Consider the following 23,021-nt stretch of genomic DNA (forward strand, 5'->3'; position numbering starts at 1 on the left):
TCGTGTAATTCATGTCCTTAATAGGTGTGGTTGTCTTCATTCGCAATGTTGAGACAAACAAGCTGATAAGACAATAGAAGGTGTACTTTCAATAATGCTATCCTCAACCTCATCAGGTCAAGGTCGAAGCAAAGTTAAACTGTGCAAAAGTGATTCTGGGTGAAATGATTGAAAGAGAAAGCAACTGCTAAAGTTTGGTCATAGTTTTAAAGTGAGACATTTGGCTCATTTGTCTCCATTAAGCTAACAACATTTGGTGATGTGCCCTGTTAGCATCACCTGCCAACAGTTATTGTAAGAAGAATTACTTTGATTGATTTGTGACAAAAACTAATTTAAAATTAATCGATCATTTGTCTGTATTTCTTAAAATCTTGCTAGACTGTTTAAGAAATACCGGGTATGTCCCTGATACCTTTGACCAGATTTTGAAGGTGCAATTAAAGTGGTGATTGTCATTGAAGAAATAAAATGGTTGATGAAGACATCTTGTAGTATTGACAGTTGATAAACAGTCTCATCCTACTGACCCAATACATATCTTATCTACTGTTACTTGTCATTCTTCAGACGTCATGTCTGTCAGTTGACGTGTCACATCAAATCTCTTGTCATCAACCAGGTGTAAAACACTGTAGTTAATGTCACAGTTCTTGTTTTCATCTTGTTACTCATCTGAGATAAGCTTGGGTGGTATCTACTAATTGACAAATAAACATGAGGTAGAGTTTTACTTCCAACTGACTTATGGATAGGAGTTTTTTTTTATCCCATTGCATACTTAAATGAAATGGAATTACTCATTCCTTTGTTCTGCTGTTCAGACGGCAAAGAGATTTCTACCATGGCCGGTTCAGTAGCTTGCTTACTCTTTTAATTTCAACAATCCAGGGAACTCAAGAGATTAACTGTTTTTTTTTAATATAGTCATGTGTGATAAGAGATATTTTGCCTTAAAGGGCAATAGTCTTTTTACATCTGACTGCATGTCTTTTGTCTCAACTGGTGGTATTGTTTAGTTATCTATATAATATTACCAAGTATCAGTGAAAATGTGTGAATTGTTGAAAACAAAATAAGGCTATGTTCACAGTTCTTATTCTTCAAATGTTCAGATTGATAAAATGTAAATTTTGTTGCAGAATCATGTTTTTGATTTTAAAAAAATCATTTGAATAACAAATCAGTACATCTGCAAATATTCTTATCTGTTTTAATATATGGGCATTATCACAATTGACTTGGTTCATGTTCTGCAACATTGATTATCTAATATGCTATTGTTGGTCTTGTTTTAGTTTGAATCTTTTGTCTTTATAGTGAATAAATGTAGCAGGATTTCGTGTAATTCCCAATTGGGCAAAATTGTCAATTCTATAATAAAACTGCTGGAATCAGAAAATAGCACAATAGATTTCTATAGTTCGTTAAACAAGCAGAAACAACGAAGAAGCTGAAGCTGATGTAATATGGTATCCGAAAACAATAGGCTGGTTGCTAAGCAACGGGGGAACATTCTGATGGCATTGAATATTGATTGGTTTGATATTGAAGTAAACTGGAAAGGATTGGCTGGTATTTTGGTTCAATTGCCTGGAAGTTTTGTCCAGATCTGAATAAAATGAGCCACAAATATTACAGAGCGTGCCGTCAGTTAACAGATAATGTCTGTGTTGACCATTAAAACGTTTGGTCATCAAGGAATATTATCTAGCTAATTTATTTGATTAGTGAATCATAGTCTCCTACATTTTATCACGCTAACATGGCTAGCTGGGGAATTCTCAATGATCAAGTCTAATATAAAGTTCTCCATATTGTCTATGAAAGCTTCATACCTTAGTTAGAAACTGCAACATGGTTTTAGATAAGGAAGAGCTACAGCACTTTTTTGTAGTAACTGCGCAATCACTGCCTTTTTTACTTCTGTGTTTTAAAATTGTATGCCAAAATTTGAGAATTGTGACAGTGATAATAATAAATATTGTACAAAAAATTGTTGAAGAGCTTTGAGCATGACTTTACAATTTCTGTGGGGGCTCTTGACCTCAACCTACCTCCATCCTATCTTACATCTCTGAGTTAAATGTTAAGATATAATAAGTTCTATTTGAGTTTTCATGGCCTAAACTCCACAAGCCTGTTTGACACTTTTATGATCCAACAAATAAACAAGAAACTAATCATGATACCAAAATAATGTCAGTATTGACAGTCACTGGCCCTACTAAACTGACAACAGTCTTGCCAACAATCTCTGAATCTGGTCCTTTGTTGCCTTTTCAGTTTTTTTTTTCAGTTTGAAAGGAGTAATTACTTACAAATTGTTTGTGAACTTGGTATAACTTCTAAAGAGTCATCATCTTTTTATACTGATGGATATCTGTTTATCCAGATACTTATTTTACCTACCTCTGTAGGATATAGGTACATCCTTGTCAGGTGTAGGACATAGGTTATCTAAATCAATTTAATTTTGCTTATAGGTTTATCTTTATCTTAATTTGAGATGAAAATAGATTTAGGCCTATATAGATTATTTCCAGCTTGTTTTTGGTATGCATGTTTCCATATTTTTATCTGGCTAGCTTTTGAGATAGATTAAGGTGTTTCTTTATCTGGCTGGCTTGGAGAAGAATATTGTCTTGTCTTTAAGTCATTGCATCAGTTTTAGGAGACAGTCTGACTGTTGTTAAACACACAATGTCAATGTCAATACTCGCCAATATTGTAATCAAATACCTTGTTACACATTATATTTTTTTATTGTCTGCCATGATGTGAGATCTAATTTTTATGGCGGCTTTATTGTTTTGTGACTTGTGTTTTTTCTTGTTTTAAGTTGAATGGCCTTGAAATAATTGTAAAGAGATGAACATTGACTGTGACAGATTAAGGAGAAATTAAAATATTTTTTTTCTGTGTCTTGACAAAGTGATCTATTTTAACCAAGAGGAAATGACATCAGCTTATTATGTTAAATGTGGTTAAGGATTGCTGGCTCTTGTCACAAATTAACAATGATGTATTTTACAAGCGAATTTAAGAAATTTCTTTCATCAAACTTAGGATCTATCCATGTGCTTTAAAGATTTTTGGTTTTGGACACTAACAGAAAACACAAAGCTATGTGAGTTAAAAATGCACATTCACTAGTTTGTTTTAATGGAAGGTCATGATTTATACAAGCATTACCTGTAGATTTGTATAATTTTATAATTAATTTAAATGATTATACAAGAAGTATAGTGTTGTGAATTTAATTCATCGTCAATTATATGACAATATTTGATGGTTGTGTTTGTGGATAGTTAAATGACATGAAAAAAGTTCTATGTTTTGAATTCAGTATCTATATAACACCTAGTAGCCAATCAACAAATATCTCATTATATATGATAAGTTATCAGTTCTAGTATTGATCTTTCTGTGTCGTGCAGAAGAGACGACGTCAGGAGAATATGTGGGGACTACGTCAATAAACCTAGTACTGTACTACTGTATACATGATATAATACAACTAGGGAAATATTGACTTTTACTTGCTTATTTTACAATATGTTGACAAATTGAGTTTTATTGGTGATATATTCAGACTAAGTGATAGTTGTTATAATATTTACCAAGTGGGCAATATGACTCGTATACCACAGGTGATATATCATAGTTTGACTTTCGTATATCATGGTTCCTCTACAGTATCTATGGAATATGGCCAGTTATATCATAGTTAAATGCTAAACCACTTGTTGTATTGTTGTGTTGTGTGGATCTTATCTGTTCCTCTCATAACTGCCTGGAATAAATCAGAATAAGCAGGAATCGTGAAAATGGTAAGATATGATTTTATGATATAATGAAGTTGATTGAAATGATGATTTATTGAGCTATTATTAAGCAATATATTTATGAAATTGCTGTAAATTTGTGGGCAATTGTTGTGTCTGGAACCTGGTAATGACACCTAGGAATATTGAAGTTGTTTCTTTAAATTCCAATCTCACATGTTTCTGTGGATATTGCCCTTTTTTTTTAACTTAAATCATCCAGAAGATGTTTGAAATTTTAATTTTGTTCTTTCATTTGTATAAAATGGTCACCTGTCAGTGGAAATGTTGGAATATCTGATAGAATTATTCATCAAAGAGAATTTGATGACAGCAAATAAGGGGAAGAAGAAATAATATAATGGGAATAAAAAATATAGGGAACTAATGATTGTTTAATGATATTGACCTCTATCTGAAGCATATGATGTAGGAAATGATCAAAACCTGTCCATACTCTGTTATTCTCACAAATTAATAGATTGTGCCATTAATGTTATGTCTTTTAGGATTTGTTTTGACATTTGTGTCCTTAATTCATGGATAGGAGTCAAACATTCCTGTAAACTCTCTAGAGGTTGTGCTATCAATAATTTATCAATATTGTTTAACATTCTCCATTGCTCATATATTATTGAGAATATTTTATCACTGTTTTCACTTTTCACAATGACTGCTAACAAAACCATCTGCTGTCTGTCACCACAGGAACATATTGCTGTTTTCATACCTACACCTCCACTTCAAGCTGTTATACTGTCACCAATGTTTAATTCAAATAATCTTTATCCAATATGTCACTTCAACTTTCTAAAGAATCTGTATTTAGACTGCATTTGCTAAAAATATCACCAGAACAAGATATATTTAGCCTTATGTTTGTCATCTTTGCCAAATTCCTAGAGATATTCTGAGGCCAATTTTATGATAAGTAAATAAATATTCAGCATAAAAAATATGACAAATTCAGATGTTTTTCAGATCAGAAAATCTGAAAGTAATTTTATTATTTCCTGGGATTAGTTTTATGTCTTATATATAATGTTAATTCTCAATGTTTCCTAGTCCATTGGCAATTTTGCTTTTGGTAAGGACTAAAGCAAATAAACAATGTGAACTTTAAAAGCGATAACAAAGCCTGTTGCAGAGTGGCATCATGTATTTTATCAGAAAGAACATGGTCTACCTTACTAGCAACAACTCATGCATACATATTTTATTGATATTTTGTATAAAAAACTTCCTTTTCTTATTATAAAATAACCTGAACAAAAAACTGGAAGATTATGCTTTTCCATGCATTTCAGATCCATTTAGAATTTATATTGTATCACTATTATTATAGAATTACAAGCACATACTTTGTCTTATCTAAAATATTGTTATGGAATATAGCATTATGCGTTAGCGTTATGTAAATAACTTAAGGTGTGACTTCCCAATATGATCATGACCTTGGTAGTCTTGATATTAGACCTGTAGCCCATTGTTTTTCATCTTGCAATCTTTCTTGGATCATTGCAGGAAGTGCCAGGTGGTACTATGTTTTTCTGACATTTTGTGATAAATGTTATTAACTATTACACCTTCAACCTAATATTTCATCAATGACTGAAAATCATTACAACTGTGAAAAATAGATGTCTGGGAATCTTCCAATTGTAGTAGAGTATGTTCCTTAAAGGGATAGAGATTTATCTGTTCTAAAAAACAATGCACAAAACACATTAAATTTTGATTTTTGATTTTCCTCCAAGACATACATTAAAAAAATGACCTTTGTTCCTAATGAACTACCAGTTTCAAGTTTGTGACAGTTTTTGAAAGTGATTTTTTAGAAAATTTAACCCTAGAGCCAAAGATATTACATTTTTGATATCTGGGGGGTCACAGTTTTCTTTCTACATTTGAAGACAATACTATGAATGATATGTTTCAATTCAAGCTGTCCATTCAACCAATCAAATGACCTGCTCATTGAGGTATGATCTAATAAGTAAAGATAAGACTAATAGGTAGATCTTGATTTAAACAAGAATGAGTTACCTTCAGAAAAAGCGAGTTGCTCTTGTATTAAGGTGTTACTGTTATAGACCCAGCCAAACAGGTGAAAGTGTCGACTAAGCTCTGCAACATATCACAGTACTACTGTTATAATCCCCAAAAGACCCTAAAGCTATACTACTATCACTTGACACATCATTGTAAAATGCTTAAAGTAAAGAAGAGGGCCTCAGAATACACTGAAATCTTCCATTCACTACAGTGACAGATTCAGCTTTACAGAAACTGCCGAGAATTGCCGATTGAGACACAGCCTGAACATATTGGTGATGATATATTATAATTTGGTCAGTATTTGTCAATATTTTGGAAAGTAAATTTATCTGATCAAGAATGTTTCTCTTAGATTTATTTTGTAATAAAAAAAACAAACCCCCCAGAACTAGAAAAGTAATAATGGTACACCTGTATAGTAATACCTTGATATAAAAATAGACAAATAACATGGCTGAAAATAGAAACAACCATTATACTGTGGTGAAAAAAATAAACAAAACCATTCTATTGGAAATAAATAGCAATAAACTTTCTGTTTAAATATATAATATGACAGAATCACAAAAAAAAAGAAGAAAATGGCGTGAAGACAAACCATAAAAACAGTTAAACCTGCATGTACAACCAGATGGTTCTGATTAAGTTTGATTTATATTTCTGTTATTCTGATACATAGATTTTATTTAAGATTAATTATAATATCTGAACACCTGGTTATGTATCATGTTAAATCAGATTTTTATGTATTGGAGTTAGACTATTGATTCATTGGTCACTTCATTTTCCAAGGTATGGATGTGACTGTACAATTGTCAACTTGACACCATTGTCACAAAGATAAAATACTGTTGAACCAGACCAAGTTTTATTTTAATACAGGATACTGTTTCTGTTCAGGAATTTGTTCTAGATTTTTAATGTCAACCTCTTAAGCTTCATGGTGACAAATACTAACCAAGGCTGAAAGATCTAAATTGCTTCCCTGGCTGAAAGTATAATCACTGTCCATTACTGACAGAGCCCCGATCTGAAAATATGGCCAGTCCGCTACTTTTTTTTTGTGAAGAATGGACCAAATTGCTTATTGTTGCAGACTAATTATTTCAATATTTCTATCGTAATTAGGTTAATGTCATCCCTAATGAATTCTAGTATTTCATAGATTATCTCCCTGAAGACTCTCTGTGGAAAAAATTTGAATATTCATGTCTCTAATTGATCGTTTTTGTCCAAGTTTTATAAAGTAAAAGATTTTTGTTATTCATGCTAAATTATTTAAGTCTCTTAGGAAATCAGATGTCTGTACATTTCAGCTGGCTATATCTGGAATAAAGTTGAAAATTTGAATTTGCTTTTGGGTTACTTCAACATCTCTCTGAAGTTAACAGAAATCATCATTTCCTGCAGGCTCTGATTTCCAAAATTGATCTACTTTGACTCTGTTAATATATAATATGTTCAAAATATAAGTATGCCCATTTAAATTTCAATTATTTGGTTAGCCATATATTTCAGCTAAATCTGCCCCACAAACCATTGGATTTTATATGTTTGATGATGATTTAGGCACTTAGCTTGTCACCCTAACATTTCTGTTATTGGCAGGTCAACAAATGATTTTATTGAAGTGTCTATAATAAAACATTTCTCTTATTCTCAAGATACAGTGATGTATTTTACGATGAATTAAACCAACAGACATGAATAGAGGGAAACGGAAAGCCAATAAAAATAATCAATAATTCTTATAGCAGGAATAATTCCAAGAGATCTGATATGACTTATATCTCAGACAGTCATTGAGAATAACTGAAGGTTATTCTGATCTTCTTAGACATCATTAGAGTTGATGGTGCCAAATAAATGTAAATTACTTTAATGCAATGTATGTTGTTAATATAGATGGGCAAAACCATTTATGCATTTCTTGATTTCTTGGAACATTCAAAACAAAACCACAATTTACAGATAATTTTAAGTAAGCTCAATTTGTCCTGCTCTACTGATATTATGAACAATAATTACATCATAATCACAATGGTGTTACATAGGTTGTCCTCCATTAGCCCTGCATTGAATTGTGTGCTCTCACAGTGTTTGTTCACAAAGTGTTTCATGCGATTGGAGGTCATCTATTGTAAGACTTGTTCAGTACTAATGACCATAAAATGCTGAACAAATTGAGAACTGAATGAGGGCAATACCTGATTGGATTTGTGACTTAATATTGGTCATTGCCGCTGCAAATAATCTGATGTATACTATTCACTTTCAATTGATTTTCACTAATTCTTGCACACAAAGTGTTATATTTATAGTGTCACTTACTTTGTTACAAATTTATCAGTGGAAATAATATGATCATAATGATGCTAACAAGATGCAGTGCATTGACCCACTTGTAAGTTGTAACATCTGTTTTTATTGGTTTAGTCACCAATACAGATATTGTCAGATTGTTTGTAATAATGGGAGATATGACAAACAAAAGAGTAACTATAGTATATCAGAATAGTTGTATTCAAGTGATTTGGATACAATGAATCAGTAGAATAAATGTACAAGTCATCATGAATATTAAGATATGTTTAGGGTGAATAACTGGTTATGATGTTCACAACTTTCGTTGAAATTATGTCATCTTATGATTACAAAATAATTGAATTGTGGTGGTAATTTTTAAATTGACTCTTGAACAATGAAGGTAAATATTTTTTAGATAAAGTTTCTGTGACCTGTTATCCCCTCATCTAGCAGGGAACGCCCAGGGGGTGGGGGGAACCTGAGAAGCGACCGTCAAATTTAAAAAAAAAAAATTTAAAGCATAAACAGATGGCGTTTAAGAAGGTTTATGGTCACCAATATATGGATTCTTCAAAATTATCATTTTCATTAAGATGTCAATTTGAATTATCTATGGCAATTTAGACCAAGCCTTTATTAAATATGCCTAGTATCCATCTTATATGCATACTACTGTAGGCTATAGGTGAAGTAGAAGAAAATATTGATTATTAAGGAATGTAACCAGGTAGCACAATATACAATACAACATCAAAACTAGGTCATTTTCCTCAATAGTATTACAACAACTTCAATTGGAATCAGATTCAAATATTTTGTCAATTTTGGTTCTATTGTGTTATTTTTCAAATTTCCACAAATGGTAAGTTTACCATTTAGCCTCACCTTAACTTTTAGTGTATAATGAATTTGAAAGGAAGGTTTGTTGAACCATGATTTTTGGTCAATCAGATAAGCAAACTTTTGTTGTTAATTTTTTAGATACCTGGCTCATTGTTGCCATATAGACTCTGGCTTTGCTATAAATTGTAACTTTTAATAACAAGTCACTGCCTTTTAAATATAGAACTTAAAAATGTGTACCGGTATAAGGTTTTTAGAAGCGTAATGATTTCTTTGAGAATGCAGCTCATGATATTTGTAGTGTAACAAAGTCAGAAACTTGGTGAGACCAAGAGTAGTTGAAAAGATAAATTTACAATTTGATCTCATTTCAAATATTATCTCATAGCAAATATTATCAGGTAAGGACAGATCATAGTTTGTATTTTAAAGGTAGGCCTATATTTGAACTTTACTACGTATTATATATTTAATCTTTTAATGCAATTTTATTGATCTGTTAACTAAAAAAACAAAATTCAGTTTTTTTAATATATAGCTTAAAGTTACCTTTAATCTTATAAACAAAGTTTAATATCAGAGATTGAATAAAATGTGAACTTTACTACAATATTTGATCAATAAAAAATAAAAGGCTGTAGGTGATTATTTTATTTTATTAGTTTTGACTTTTAGTTTATTAACTATTATCAAATCAAGCTAGGTTTAAAGCTACTGTATGAAATACTTGTATCAGTTTACTGTTTTCACCAGGCTTAGATCAAGAGTTCCCCTTAAGCAAAGTAAGAATTGTGCCTTAGAGAAATTTTATGTTTTAATTGAGACCTTTCATGATCATCATTTCATACCCTTAATCAAAAATTTTTATATATGAACATACCAATAGTTGTTAATAGTTTGCAAGTCAAGTCAGATTGACATTCTAAAATATCTGAATGTGACTTTTGTCTTTAGGATATTTGCTGTTGAAATTAGCCACTTTATGTGCATTTTTCATGTTTTCTCAACAAAATTTTTAATAAAACTACATTAATACATTTTAATATTTAATGTTCTGATCAAAAGTTTCCAGGAACGGTGTTATTCTGAATCAAAAAAATGAGATGAATGAATTTAATCTATCTATTCTTCATGATGATATCTCTTTAATCTAATCAGAAGGTCAAAGTTTGTTAATCTTGTGTTTTTATCAGTTAAAGAGAGTTTTTATTATGAGATATATTATAAGTTAATGATAAGTTATCAATACTGTTGAGATCAGTTTAGAGTATATGTCAGTATTAAACAGGATTAAAAAGTACCTTATAGAAATATATACTTCATATCATGATATATGTTTCTGTTTAAATTTTTATAAATTGGTGAATTTTGTGATTTATATATATATAAAAAATGGATTATGAAGCTGTAAATATGGTAAGTATTGTTCAATATCAAAGTGAATTTGTGTAGGAATATTGTACAAGAACAAGAAACATACACAACCATATTTTCGAAAGATATTATTTTAGTTTTCCTGAATATCAGCTGGGTTTTAACAAAATATTATGTCATTGATTTAATAATTACCTTTTTGACTGAAATGATGACTTTTTTCAGATTAGCTTCTGGCAGGCCTTAGACATTGATGTCATACAATGTTAATGCTTTAATTAACTGAGCTACCATCTTTTGATATTATAGTACACATGGAGACAATCAAACTGTTTCTTAGATATTGGTATTAAATATGAAATACTCAAATGATGCACCTTGATATTTCTGGAGTTAATGAGTTAGATACAGGCTTAATAAGCCTAGTAATGTACTACATTACACTATGTTATATAGTGCAGTCAATTTCATATCTAAGCTAGTTGTACTTTAGATATAACTGTTTAAATTTTGACATGACATGACATGCTTCGTTTTTATATTCATCTACAAGGGCATCACTAAATTGGAAAAGACTTTATTCAATGACTTTTGTTTATTATTCAGGAGGTCCTTTTGGAAAATATTCTTATCACTCACCCCTTGATGGAATAAAGGGAGACTCTTATAAATACCTGGCGTTACAACAGACATTTTTGTTGATCTGTGAATCCTAGAGAGTCTTGAAGAATGAGTGAAATCTTTCAGTATTTTCAATCTTCTGTTAATTGCAGGATACTTGTACATTTACACCAAAGTTCTTTGAAGAATTCACATTCAAGAAAATAACACATGACCAGTTCTAAGGAACTTATGAAAAACCATTTGGCATTGACCAAAGCAAGACAACTTGAATATAAAGATCAAATTAAACAAGACTTATTCATTTATTGATCCATTCATACAGAGAATCTGAGACTGATATAATTATGTTCTAGACAGAACAACATAGCCAATCTTATTAAATTACTTCCATTTTGTGTAGGTGTATAACAAATTGTCATGTAGTAATCTCTCCAATTGATTTATCAAAAGATTTGTCATGGTGATGATGTAATCGTCCAGATAGATATGTCAGTTACATCTGTCAGCTTCTGTGTTATATCTTACTGTTACACATATCAAACTGTAATACCTTGACAGCTCATCTAACTACTGGTTTGATTTGGTCATCAGAATACTAAGGATTAGTCACTCATTTAAAGTATTCTGATTGAGTAACAGTGTATATATTGTATCAGTCAGTAGGATATTAAGAATTACTTGTTATTGAGAATAATGCGAGAATTGGATATAAGAATTTGGCTCAAAAATGTAAGGAAACTAAAATTTTATTGAGATTTTTTGGTAAAATGATGTTAAATATATTTGAGATGTTTTTAAGTAAAGGAATATATTATTGAAATCATGTGGTATATTTAATACCATCTATTGAGTCATCTTCAAGAAATGAATTTAGAATTTGGTAAAAGTATGTTTGAAAAACTAAACTAAATTCATTTTTGGTTCAAATGATATGATATTAAGTGCTTTATTGATGTCAAATGAAATGAAATTGAGTTTTTCATCTTACTCTTTTTTATTGAATTAATGAAGAAAGGTTTTTCTGATTTAGTTACTGTATATGCTATTTTTCGAGACAGTCAACTGAAACGCTTTAATGATATTTCAGTTTATACATGTATAGAAAATAACTAAATAATCATTATTTGGGAAACTGAAACTAAACTCAATGCTTTCACAATATTGAATGTCTGTAGTTTACAGCAATGGTACTGATATTAGTTGAACATTCTAATAATACTGAACTTAATAGAGTTTTCTAAAAGATTTAATTTCCATTTCCATTTCATTACATTTAATTTTTTGTAAATTTCAGATTATTATAAGAGGAAATTAGAATATTATAAATTAGATTAAATCGATTATTTTAACAAGAATGTCATAAGACATTTGATTTAACATCATTAAAATGTCAAGCTATTACAAACTACATCTAATGCCTTGACATCATTAGGCACTTTTCTTGTATTATGTTCTTTACTTATTCTTAACTTGAATTTTCTTGATCATTTCAGGCCACACAATTCACAAGTAAAATCCCCGGTCCAGGGAAGAAGAAATCCTTTCTACCAGCACCAGTTAAAACCAGTTCAGCTCCTTTACCAACTAAATCTCCTTCTCCCGAACCAAAAGATCCATTTGCTATTGGAGACAGGGTTTGTATCGCTGGTATTAAATTTGGAACTCTTCAGTATTTCGGTGAAACTCATATTGCCCCAGGATTATGGTGTGGTGTGGAACTTGACGAACCAGAAGGCAACCATGATGGGATGGTTCAAGGTCGTCGATATTTTACTTGTGAATATAAACACGGTATATTTGCTCCTCTTGACAAAGTCGCTCTCTTAGAAGAGGATATTTATTTCGAAGATGATTATATGGACACAGGAAGTGAGTTAGAAGAGCCAGTCATAGCGCGACCCAAAAAGAGTAAACATCATAGCAGTGAATCTAAAATAGCCAGAAGTCGTTCGTCACATGATGCTGATTATTCGAAATCTAAGATAGGACGCGGCTCTGGTATACCGAAACCTGGATCGAAACAAAGACCACTTTCTTATCATTCCTCTAGTGAATCCTTAACTCAAACTTCTCCTATAAAGACAAGGTCACTGAAAAGTGTCATAAAATCTCAAAATAGTTTGGAAGAGGATGAAACTAATGTGCCACACCCTTCGAAGCCTTCTCAAATTCCCGGCATTTCGCGGTTACCCAAATACTCACAAAGCAGTGGAAGTCTAGTCAGGTCTCCTTCTAGCTCTGAACATATTGTAGCTGATATAACTAGTCCCCAGTCTGGAGAAAGTATAATTTCTGCTGAGTTTATAGATGATGAGTCATATGAAATAGAAAGTGAAAATAATTCTCCTCGACATCAGTCTCCCAAACGTCAAGCTTCATTGGGACAGTCTCCGGAAGAGACCTACAGCAACCATGTTTCTGTGCAATTGAAATCTGATAGTCGGCACTATTTGAACCTGACTTTTGACCCTAATGAGGGTGGATATGTTAAGTCAAATTTACCTGATGTAGTGGCATCTACTTCACCCTCTCCTGACAACAAGGAATTTGGTCGAGATACCTATCGTGACAATGTAGATGGCCATGGAAATGTAACTTTGGAAAGTTGTGGTTCTGAAACATTGGATTCTTCACGATTAGATGATATTAATTTGTTGGACAGTATTTGTGATTCTAAATCAGATAAAAAGAAACGTGAATCACTTTCAGTGTTGTCTGAACAGTTTGATAAGTTGAAACTTAACAATTCTCCCTTAACTTCAAAGGGCAATAACTCTAGTGCTACTCAGGATGTAAGTTCTAGTCTGAAACTTTCACGGGACCAATTTGTAAATATGGAAGGAGATTTAGTTTCCGATCAAATGACCTGTTCTAACTCACAAACATTGCAACAAGAAGTTGCACCAACCATGATGAAAAGTCTTGATGACTCTAGTCGCAAGATAATGATGGATTCGGGGATATCAGAAATGTCTGCTAGTCAATTGACAGACTCCATGACACGTTCACATCAAATGGACAATATTCATGGAGTTCTGACGAAAAGTACAGACATGGGAAAGAGTGTGCCCATCTCGGATCAGATTGTGATGACAGATTCAGGAATAGCCGGGAGTTACCATCGTGATGCTAATGTGGGATTTGTATCTAATGATGTGAAACTGTCTGAGGATCTGCTGGCTGGACATAATAAACATGAACGTCCAGTGTCTTTAATATCTACAACTAGTGCTGATACAGGTTAGTACACTTTAAGACCTTTATTTGGTTATTTGTTGTCAATATGTATGTTTTTTTTTTTAATTTTCTCTAGCTATTCCGCAAACACATACTGTTCAAACTAAGACAAATATTATAATTTTATGGGCAGTTATGGACAATGACATCATGATATTGGTAATATCTGCACTTGAGAAAATCTGAAAATTGATAATGATAGCTAAAATTAGACTCTTTTTAAAAAAGATATAAATGTGATGCTTATCATGTAGATTTATCACAATTTCTAGTTTGATTTGACAGTAGAAACATAATGTGTAAATTGAGGGGATTGAAATTACATTTTGCAACTCACTGACCAAGATTACAAAACCTACTGTCCAAATTATTACTTATTTCATTGGTCATCCAAATAATGTCTGATTGCACGTGTCCTCTTTGATCTTCATGTGGAGATATATACAGGAGGATGTATGTTATTTAGGTGGCAAATGTTCCTGTGTGTTGGATTACAGGATATAGTCAAGATATTACTCTTGTTCTAGCAAATTATGTTATCACATTGCATTTCTAGTGCTTAGTGGACGTATACTCAGTTTGTCATCTGACAAATGATTAACGGCGATAGGTTAGAACTTTAAGAAAGAGAGAAAAGTTATTATCCATAGCTCAGAATTGGTTTAGTTAGACAATGATTTGGTAGAAAAATATTCAGATATAATATTGAATTGAAATTACCAGTAGATTGTTTTATAGTGCTGTTTGTTTCACCTTCCTATAGCCCAAATGTTTATAGATATAAAAAAAATTTTGTCAGTTATTTTCTTTAGAATGATATAAAATGATAATTCTATAAATCCTTTTCTAAATTACTTTTGACAAACCAAATACTTAAAAGAATATGTTGGAATAAAAATTCTACCATATCACCCTGAATTTATGTGCAGCCCCTGGGGATAGATAACTGGACATTAGAAATAGAGATAATAGTGATGTTCAACATGGACTAATTGTTTTAATGACCTTCACTCAGCCGTAACACTGGGGTCAAATGTCACAGAGACCTACTGACAGCAGAATAAACAGATGTATTCATGATTATTAAACCAAGATACTCTGGCAGTTCTTTGTGTGCTACTGTTTGCAACTGCTGGAATTGATACTGTAAAAGACCATAAGAAGTTTCTCTAGGATATGCACAAATATGTATTTGAAGTGAAATAGGAATTCCATATTTTGCATGATTTGTAAGTAAGTAATTTGCTTCTGTTGAGTTGAAAATAGATTCTACAGCGATGTAAGATGATGAACTGAATGATGTTCTATGTCCTGCTGCTATACTGAAGATTGCTATCTATCTAGCTTTACAAGCTGCACATCCTATATTCAGGTATTAACTTAATGAAAATCCTGGATGTGGTAAAACTCAAGAAAATTCAATTGTTCCACTGTCATTGGAACAAGACCATGGAATCGACTTGAGTTGACAATTTTCATTGTCTGATAAATAGCAATGACTTCTCCATGGCAATGAAATGACTTAAGGTCAACAGAACTGAAATATTCTATAATCTATTATTAGAAGCAATGAAAACTAAACCATTATCTCTCAGACTAGTATAAGATTAAGATTAATGTTCTTCTAATCTATTGTTATAGATTACGTCTAATTTCATAATTCTATAATCCAATGTTTTAATTTGTTGTATGTGATATCATAATAATGTTTATATCAGTTAGATAAAGTGGTGTATAGGTAAATATTAAATAAGGACTTTGACTATCAGATATTGTTGTAGGATTAATTATAAAAGGTACAATGCATCTTTACTATCAAATTTGTAAGTTCAAAGCATCTTTTTTCCATTCTTTGAGAGTTTTTGGTTCATTTTTTTAGAAGAAATTCTAGTTGTAATACAGTTTCATATTCTAAGAACTGATGATTTGAAGTTCTGTAAGTTGAAGGCTGAAGTTTTTGAAATCAAGTTTTTTAATCACTCTTTTATCTGATATTTATTGGAATGAAGGACCTGTCATAACTACTGTTCATAAAACTAAGGCGAGCAATAATATAACAGCTCAGCAGTGTGTTTGAGAATGAATAAGTACAACATGATCGCATTTCCACTGAATTTGTAAAGTAAAGCTACCTCTAAGCTTTATTACCAAATGTGTAGTGTTTACACTGAGTTTAACTGGTTCCCGAACGACTTTAACCTTGATCACAATGTCACACATTATTGACAACTCTTGATGTGCAAGACTACTGTTTAGACTAGTAAGAAATGCAATAGGCCAGAAAGACCAGTATGGCCCCTATGGGTGAAAGGATGTAAAGCTGGCTTTTTGTGTTTCCACTGGTTAAGTGAAAGCTGGCTTTAAGCTAGCTTTCAGTTGGCCCCCGATAACTTGAATGCAAAAGGAAGGGTTTTTTATTCACGATCCATAACGGTTTGGCAATTTGCCCAGCAGAAAGACACACAAGCTAGTTTAAAGCCAGCTTTTTCCCTCAGTGGTAACACAGTTCATGTTTCTTATGCATTACTCTCTTAAAGGGGTTGGAAGAAGTTTTATAGCTTTATTGATGCGTATCAGGTACATTTATGGCTTCAATTGGCATCATTCAGAATATATGTAGTTCCTGTAGTAATGTCACAATTGCAAAAATCAAAAACAGAATTGCAAGACCAACAGACATCTGACTGAAAGCTTTTTACAATCCCTTTAAGAAATGGTCAAGTATAAGTATTAAGGAAAAGATTGCAAAATTTTATATTTTGGAAGTCAGCCATTTGTGGGTATATTCAATCTGTCATTTATTTTCAAATTTGAGTTAACAAGTGTAGAAGTTGTATTTGGAGAAGTATCTGATCACTTCTTTGTAAATTTGACATTACTGTTAATGCTGTAATTTTAAAAATTTGAACATGATTTAATTTGTTAATCAACTATTAATTGGAAATTGTATTAAGTGTGTTTGAACCAGTAGAGATAATGTTATTTTCTAATTATTTCCATCAGTTAATTAAGCTGACAAAAACATTTGTTGTGGAATATTTAATTGTTCGTGTTTTGCCAGTTGATGAACCTAGTAACAAAGTAGTATCATTTGGCATGGTCAATAAATAACACAGAGTTGTAAGTTGTGTGACTGAATTACAAAGCAATGCCATGATATATTCAAATTGCAATTTAGAACTTTTTCAATCTGTTTTCAGGTTATGTTCCTGACACTGATTCAGAATGTGGAACTAAAACAACCAACTCTCCAGGAGAATGGCCTGCTGAGAGACTGGGTGACCAAACATCTATGACAGAAAGTCAGATTATCCAGTATCAGGATAGTTTTCAAGGTAGATTACTGATCTGTTTTCTCTGAAGATTTTGATACAAAATAGACCCTTTTCTTCATTTCATATTATGGACAATTTCATATAGAATTATGGAACAACAGTGAGACATTGATTCAAAATGAAAACACTGATTAGTGTATTGTGTCAAGAGATAATCTCATTCTAAATTTACTTGATTGTCACTGATCACTTTTCATGTTTCTAACAAACTTTTAATAACACTGATAATTATGTTGTAAAATCTTATCAGATTAACTACCTTTCAACATAAGTTACGTTGTTACAACCTTAGTAAGCAAAAGTGACCAAAATCATGTATGGATTTGAACTATATCAGATATGAAGGAGTCTCAATGAAGTATCTGTATATACATATGAAAGTCTTTAAACAATCATTATTTGAAAAAAAATAATAATGAATAATGTATATTACAATTGTAGCATTTCCCATTTTATAAGGTTATTTTACAAATATGACCATTTACTTCTATTCAATTTTTTCTGAGACCAATAAGTTATTTATTCTAAATATTCCAATCATAAATGATGGTTATTTGAAATATAAACACTGGAAGTTATATAAAACCTTAAACAATATGGTATATCCACCCTCTATTTATCAGTTTACAACTGGTAACAATATATCAGTGTTAATTAATTAGTAAGGCATACTTACCTGCAATTAACCCTCACTTGAGTGAGTGACCTATTTTACTTACTGATTAATTGAATCAATTCTTAATGAACTGTTGTTGACACAGTGAATTGTTTCATTATTTGGTATTGTGACAAGGATTATGAGGTAGGATAAATTCTCCAATCCCTTGTTGAATCTTCATTTGAGCTTCGTCAGCACATAAGGTATGAGATCTGGGGGAAACATACAATGTTCTTCATTTTGTTTTATTTATTATGTATAATTGTATTTATTCAAAATTTATTTACGTGTCATTGACATTTTTAATGTTTATGTGGTGGTAGAGAATACATTTGGCTTAATTTTCTTTTATGTTTCATTTTACTTCTTTCCTTTAAAGTAGATGCACTACACTTGATTTAGTAGTTATATTTTTTTATTTTCATGTGATGGATTCAGTTGAAAGATTCAAATTTTCTTGTTAATTTTTTATATTTTATTTTCATTTGGAAGAGGGATGTCTGAAATTTATTATATTCCAATTTTTACCTCGTTTTGCACATCTTGTAACGTTCAATTATTTTTATGTTTTGGAAAAGGTTTTAATTTTCTGTTGGATGAGGGCATTAATCTAATTTGGAAATAGGCACTAGTTCTCTAGACCAAGTTTGTAGTAGTAATTTATGATGGGGTTGGATTATCTGGAAGTAAGTTGTAAAATGGTAGTTATGTCCCCTCTCCACATAGTCTTTGCTTCCCTTCTTTATTTTGCACCTAGCACCTTCATTAATTCTTTTCACCCCTCTTTTCATTTTCAGCATCTTGTATTTCAGAAGAAGTGAAACATATTATTAATGCTCAGATCTCGGTAGATTCAGACGTAAGTGGTACAACTCATGACACTGAAACTGATCGGTAAGTCGGGATGATGTCAAAAAAACTTTTCAGAATTACTCGAATTTTTACAGAACTCTTTTTGAAACTTGAAATTGAGATTTTTAACTGTGTGAAACAATTTTTTCTGCATCTTAGTGAGAGTTTGAAGATGCCCTGTCCTGGAAAAGTTTTGGGTTCTCATCTGATATTTGTAACATTTTGGGTACAAGTTGAGCATAAACTAGCAGCAAATTAAGTGAACTCATGTAAATAACATAGCAATGTTGATTATAATCAAAAGCTAAGTGTAATGAATTATGTGATAAGGTTATTTTATTTTTCCAGTGAAAGTGAAGTATCAGAAACACACATTACAGAAACATTAAAACTTGATCCAGCTCAGGTAGGATATAGACAAGTTATTTTGAAGATTTTTTATAGAGTAACTTCTGTCCACAGCCAAGATTTAGGAAGCAATCCCAGAATACGTGGAGATTATGCCTTCAGATGTTCAGATGGCGGCTTCCCACGTAGTTGCCGCACTGCAGGCTAACATAGAAAGGTGTCTAGTTGTTTTGATGCCACATTGCAAGAAAACTTTTCCATATTGCACACTTCATAGCATTGCCAAATTCGGTGCAGAAAAGCAGTATAAAAAACTTTTATTTCTAATGATCATGTATTATATTTTTTCAGGAATCCAGGTCCCTTTCATCCCACAATAGTGAAGATGACCGTATTGAAGCTGATCAAATTTCTAGTGATATTGATGATAACCTTGGTGATAAAGGCCTTGAAAATAACCATGACAACCACCAACATGAACAACCATCTCCAGGATCTGAAAATAGTGGTGATGTGGTCTCGGTCGTCGACAATACGGAGGTCTTGGAAACTGCCACAGAAGAGGGAGGCGTATCCAATGATGGAAAGACCCCGAACAATAAAACCACAAGTTCGAAAGCTTCTCCAAAACATGCAGTTAAAACTGAACACAAGAAACCCAACACCAAGGTGTCGTCAAGATTAGCTGATTACATTAACACCCCTGCACCTCCCCCTAAACCCAAAGAAGAGACCCCAAACAAGAAAAATCTTATGAACAAGAAGAACATTGACAAGACAAATGAGAAAAATGTGGCCAACATCCAGAAAACGGAAAGTTGTAGGAAGCCAAAAATTGAGAAGGAGCCACCCAAGATCATTAAGCGTTCACCACCCAAGAGTAAATGGGGTTCTATTATGTCCCAGATTGAATCCCATAAAGATGACAAGCCAGTGAAAGTTAAGACTGAAGTTAAGAGCAAACTTCAGGAATATCTTTCCAACCCTGCCCCAGCTCCTGTTCGTAAAGAAAAAACTCCCAAAAAAGAGAGCAAACCAAGAAGTGTAATCACAAATTCACCTAAACCAGACTACAGTAAAGTGAAGAGTCGTCTGTCAGTTATTGCACCACCTCCAAAACGAGATAATTCACCCTCGAGTAGAAGAGGGTCAAAAGTAGAGAAAGGAAACCTCCCCACCCCAGGTTCAGCAGGCAGTAGCAAGACCGATATTAGTTTAGAAGTTAATGCTAACAGAACACCAAGTAAGTAGAACTATTGATTCATATTTGTTGTCAAAACCATTGTATATTCAAATTTTACTGCATTATCTCCCATTAGCCTTCAAATCCAGAAATCCCATTTTAAGCCTTTAGTCACCTTATAACTCTGGATTTATTTAGTAATTTATGTTTCTTCCTAGGAACATCTATATCAACAACAATATCTAAGCTAGCAGCAGAAAGTCGACGTTCCAGTGTTTCTAGTGTACGTTCTGACAAATCTCAGGTACAGTAGTTTACAGATTTCTACTAAAAATTTTGTGATTTTCAGGAATCCACTTTGTGATCTAGATGGTTGTCTGCATCTTCTCTCAAACTAAACATCTCTAATGTTATAACCCATGCTTGTAGTGTTCTGAAGTAACTAGTTGCATGCGCCACGACCCTCTGTTAATCATGAAATTTTATTATGATTATCATTTTTTTGTTATTTTTTCAGGGTTCCACAAAAGCTGTGAATAGTAAACTTTCAAGTAGAAAGAATTCCACAACAGAATCTAAAATTGCTGCACCAAGACCTCCCAACAAAAAACTGGTGAAGAGTTCCATACCACCAGGTAATTTGGAATTATCTCCCTTTAGTCTTCAGAAATTAGTTGAACTTGCTTTACACACATACATATTTTTTCCTTTTTCTTACAATCATAATGTCTATATAGCAACTTAAGAATAACCTTGAATTGGCAAATGGTTCTCCTCTGTAATCAATTTTGAAAGAACATAATTTCAGTGAAAATTTCAAAGTGGATAATTGCCAATTTGAAATCATTTAAAGTTGTTAAATATAGCTGAACATTATTACACTGTACAACTGAATACCGTCAATGATTTTTCTTGAAAGCATAAATACCTTACTTTCTTGTTCTAATATCATATCTGACTTGAACACAAAATGAGTCCTATTTTTAGTTTCAGCAATTTTCATCACTCATCACAATTCAATATTGCTCCTAATAGACATTTTGCTGCTCGTCTTTTTTTCTGCTGCTTTCTTTGCATTCTGGAACCTAAAGTAGACATATTAACATTTCAATGTCAAATTATATGAAGGCATGTTGAAATTTGAAATTTTAGTCCTGCATGTTATATGGTTCAGTTTTCTAATTTTGTCTTGCTTTGATAATAAAGTAACCATACTAAATCGATGAGAGCAAAATCTATTAAAAACTGCCACTTATAAATTGACTTGAAAACAACTACAACTCTAAACTCTATTTGTTGTCTTGTTTACTATTTTAGCCATTAGGACACCAAAAAAGGTGCTACCTACTGTAAACGAGAGGTCTTCAAAGAAAGATAACTCTCGTTCGGTTTCCCTGACTAAAACACCTAAAAAAGCTTCTAGTAAGTCTAACACAAGTTCCCCTTTTAGTGCACGTTTTTATCACATATATACAGTTTTTATTTTGTTAACCCAATTGTTGTGTGCTATTGATAGGCGTAGGAGAATTGTAGGGATTTCAAAATTTCCAGTAAACATAGTTCTATTTTGGACTCATTATGAAAGAGATTCTATGTACTTCAGACTCCTACACCTATAACACTATTATCCAAAATATTGCCTGCTGTTGTGCTTGTCTTGTAATAACCCTGTATTTATGATTATGAGAAATATTTGAAAGTGCTGTATAATATTGTGTTAAGAAAATCATTATTAAGTTTTTGTATAATAAATAGATATTGTTATTTTTAAGAATGAAATTATTGTATTGTGGTCATTGATTTGCCCTCCTTTGTGCCCTATTTGTTCATGCCATCTGACCTTATTTCACCAAATAAGGCTGCTTTTTTACATTTGCTTTGCATAACATACATGCAAATAAGTTATTGGACATTGCATTGTTGGTACTGTTTTATATAAGAAATCCTCATCAGTACAGCTGATTTGGAAAGAGTCGTCAATGAGGTTTCATGAGTTAAAAATGCTTTCTTAACTTCATATGTATTAACATGATGGACTGCAATGATGCTTAATTCTTGATGGTCAATGAGAATCTCCCTTCTATTCTGATTTGGGATCTGGAATGACCATGGAAACAATTAAGGGATAAAGGCAGTGTGGCATCAGGTGTTCTAAGAGTACCAAGCCTGCCACAATACTCAATAAAGTATACATACATGTATTATGGTTTTGGCCTCAAAAATCTTAAAGTTGAATTAGTAGATTCTGGACCAACAACCTACCTTTAGTTCATTTCCTTTTTTCCTGTTAGATTTTGTTTGAAGATAATTAGGAAATGCACATAAAGCCGTCTTTAATGTAGATCATATTTAATATGAACTTATGAGTTAAGGTT

The 23,021-nt window shown here is 32.0% G+C and overlaps 1 protein-coding gene across 1 annotated transcript; it reads left to right on the top strand.

Moving 5' to 3' along the window:
- Positions 1–10,427: 10,427 nt before the first annotated feature.
- Positions 10,428–22,179, top strand: LOTGIDRAFT_228498 (hypothetical protein; the record flags this gene model as incomplete). The annotated part of the gene is made up of 11 exons (XM_009057073.1): positions 10,428–10,451; positions 12,527–14,273; positions 16,150–16,206; positions 17,471–17,605; positions 19,061–19,157; positions 19,464–19,521; positions 19,815–20,706; positions 20,865–20,950; positions 21,164–21,281; positions 21,964–22,068; positions 22,163–22,179. 11 exons carry the CDS (start codon positions 10,428–10,430, stop codon positions 22,177–22,179), a joined length of 3,336 nt encoding a protein of 1,111 aa, XP_009055321.1.
- Positions 22,180–23,021: the final 842 nt, after the last annotated feature.

This window comes from Lottia gigantea, assembly GCF_000327385.1.
Source record: "Lottia gigantea unplaced genomic scaffold LOTGIsca_3, whole genome shotgun sequence".
Classification (NCBI taxonomy): domain Eukaryota; kingdom Metazoa; phylum Mollusca; class Gastropoda; family Lottiidae; genus Lottia; species Lottia gigantea.